The following is a 3000-nucleotide window of genomic DNA, read 5'->3' on the forward strand; positions in this document are numbered from 1 at the left end:
TCTGTCCCAGAAGTTAGGTTGCTTCTGTCTGTCCTGAAGCTGTATAGCTTCTGCGGTCCACACTCTTGCTAGAGCAGACTGGAGCACAAGCAAACCGGAGCAAAGATGGCTCTCCTTCTGGCTCAGACCTTGAGACTCCTCCCTGGGGGACACCCCTCCTTGGGCAGGAAAGGTGCCAGGTGACTGGAGCCAGAAACAGAATCCTTCCCAGAAGCTGTGTCACTTCTGCAGGCCGCCCCCTTCCTGGCAGTGCACCGGAGCAAAGATTTGCTATGTCATTTTCATACCTGAATATTATGTCCTTTTGTCAAATTCACCTCCTGTGCTACCCTCTCAGTCCCTCTCTTTTTCCTTCTAATAATTATCTCTTGATGAACAGCATAGAACGTAGAGTGGAATATAGTCAATCTTTAATAAATACTGCCTACTACATAATGTTAGCAAAGACAGTATGACAAAATCACAGCTGTGAAAATAATAACCTTGCTCTCAAAATCCCTTCCTTGCCTCTGAGCCTTTAATGAACTAACATTTCTTCCCCTTCATAGGTTCGTTCCCTGCAGCTAAATATGTATTTGCCCAGTTTAAAAAAAAAAAAAAAAGTTAAAACAGGGCAGGGAAGATGGCTCAGTGAGTAAAGTCACTGGCAGCCAAGCTGAAGTTGAATCCCTGGAACCCACATGGTAGGAGAGAACTGACATCCCCAAATTGTCCTTGGTTGCCTCCCTGAGGCTGAAGGTGAAGTCCTTGTTGCTTGGCGACACCACATACTTCAGACTTGTCGGGAATTAGAAAATTTCAGCTGCTTCTGAACTGGGAGCCTCGTCCCTAAGGTGTAGCTTTATTATTTTGGGAGTAGCTTGGATTACTCTAACCAACAATATGGAAAGAAGTGTTCCATGCCTAGAACTGGGGGTTTCTCGGATAGTCCATGCTCTAGTGTGCAGCATTGTCATGTCCCCACAATATTTCCCCAGTTGTCAATGGTTCTCTTCCCTACATCAGGCTCTTAGACTCGCCGTCCAGAGAAATGAATGTCAAAGAAAGAAAAAAACGAAAACGCCTCAAAGTTCCAAAAGAAAACAAAATCTTCCTTCCCTGGCTGGGCAGTGAGTTCCCATTGGAGGCTTTAAAACAAAACAAAAGCTTTGTTTTGGTCTGGTCTGGTCTGGGGGTTCTCGTTTGTTTGTTTTCTAAGACTATAATTTTTTTTTTGTTTGTTTGTTTTTCGAGACAAGGTTTCTCTGTATAGCCCTGGCTGTCCAGGAACTCACTCTGTAGACCAGGCTGGCCTCGAACTCAGAAATCCACCTGCCTCTGCCTCCCAAGTGCTGGGATTAAAGGCGTGCACCACCACGCCTGGCATCTCAGTTCCGGGATCTCCGAGTCTCCCCCGCCTTCCCCATCCATGGACTCGCCCCGCCTTTCCCCGCAACCCCCGCTCGCCGCGGCACTTAGACTGTCCCGTGACGTCATGACGCTGCACACCGCCCAATCCGCTGCGTCCTTGAGGGCATTTTTAAACTTAAAGGCGGGGCGGTCCGCGCCGTTGCTTTCCTCCGTTTCCCTTAGTCTACAGCGGACGTGATGGCCGAGGAGGCTGCAGTAGCTGTCTGTGTTCGTGTGCGACCCCTCAACAGCAGGTAGGCGGCCTGGGCCGGCGTGGGGCGGCGTGGGGACCCGCGTCCCAGCCCGCGCTTTCCCCCGAGTCCCACGGACGCCCGGGAGCAGGACTCCCTGTTTCCCCGAAAACATGGACAGACTGCAATGCAGCTCTGCTCAGGCGACACTGCCGTCCTCGCCTGATGGACGGAGACAGTGATTGTTCCATAGTGGAAACGGGTCGGAAATACCAGAAAGAAAAGATAAGAGGTGGGGAGATGAAGTCTACTGGGTTTGCTGGCTTCTGGCCTTCAGCTAGAGATGCTAAAGCTTGAGACGTTCTCGAAATTGGTATTAAACGGGTGGTCGATAGGTGAGATTCTCAAAATTGGTGATTTCTTGCATTTAAGTTCCTTCCCTAATTTGGGAAAAGCTGTCTCCTAGTTAGCTTTAGCTGTCGACTTGACAGCCAGCTATATCTAAGAGAGTCTCCTTGTGGTGGAATCGTGGTTCCTGGTTGACATGGGCAGTGCTTAGGCCACTCTGGGTTGTTCCGTTCTTACTCATGGGATTCAAGGCTGTGTAAGAAAGCTACGTAGGCCAAAAATATCAGTGAGAGCAAGACATTAAGCAGTGTTCTTCCTCGAATTCTGCCCTCCACTCCTGCTTGAGACCCGGCCCTGACTTTCCCAGGGGCTGCAAGTGTAGGCTGATAGAAACCTTTTCCACTCCAAAGTTGCTTTTGGTCATAATAGTTTATCACAGCAGCACAAAGCAAACTAAAACAATGTATCTACAGACATTAACGATACACAGAATAAAACACTGGAGAATGTTGAAAGCCATTGGGCCTTCAGAGACACGGGGTGCCTGGTGTCGGGTAAAACGCCAACACTACAGAATAGGTAGGTGGTTCATTGATGGATAGATCACAGAGATTCAACTTCCAGATTGCTTGACTGATGTGGTAATTGGTACGTATAGAAATTTAGAGGAAGGTGGCACTGAAGAGATTAGTGGTGTCTGTCATGGTGGCCCAGGCTTTTAACCCCAGCACTCAGAAGGCAGAGAGGGCTACCTAGTGAGTTCCAGGCCAACAAGGTGAGACAATGTCTCAAAGAACAGAAAGAGATTAGTGACATAGTTCAGGTGATTTAGGGCATGTTAAGTATTCCAGAAGGTTCCAGAAGTTTTTTTTGTTTGTTTGTTTGTTTTCTTTTTAAAGTTTCAGAGAGGAAGTAGAGCCCATGTAGCCAAAGATAGTTATAAATATAGTTCAACATAAAATATATTACTTAAGCCGGGCATGGTGGCACACGCCTTTAATCCCAGCACTCGGGAGGCAGAGGCAGGCAGATTTCTGAGTTCGAGGCCAGCCTGGTCTACAGAGTGAGTTCC

General features: G+C 48.2%; 1 protein-coding gene across 1 annotated transcript in view; it reads left to right on the forward strand.

The window, feature by feature from the left end:
• The first annotated feature begins 1505 nt into the window (after positions 1-1505).
• Positions 1506-3000, forward strand: part of Cenpe (centromere protein E) — a 63029-nt gene continuing 61534 nt past the window's right edge. The window contains exon 1 of the mRNA XM_029537938.1: positions 1506-1643. Within this exon, the coding sequence (XP_029393798.1) occupies positions 1588-1643 (56 nt within the window). The 5' untranslated portion in view covers positions 1506-1587. The remainder of the gene's footprint in view (positions 1644-3000) is intronic.

The sequence above is a fragment of the Mus pahari genome, chromosome 4 (assembly GCF_900095145.1).
Source record: "Mus pahari chromosome 4, PAHARI_EIJ_v1.1, whole genome shotgun sequence".
NCBI classification, from domain to species: Eukaryota; Metazoa; Chordata; class Mammalia; order Rodentia; family Muridae; genus Mus; species Mus pahari.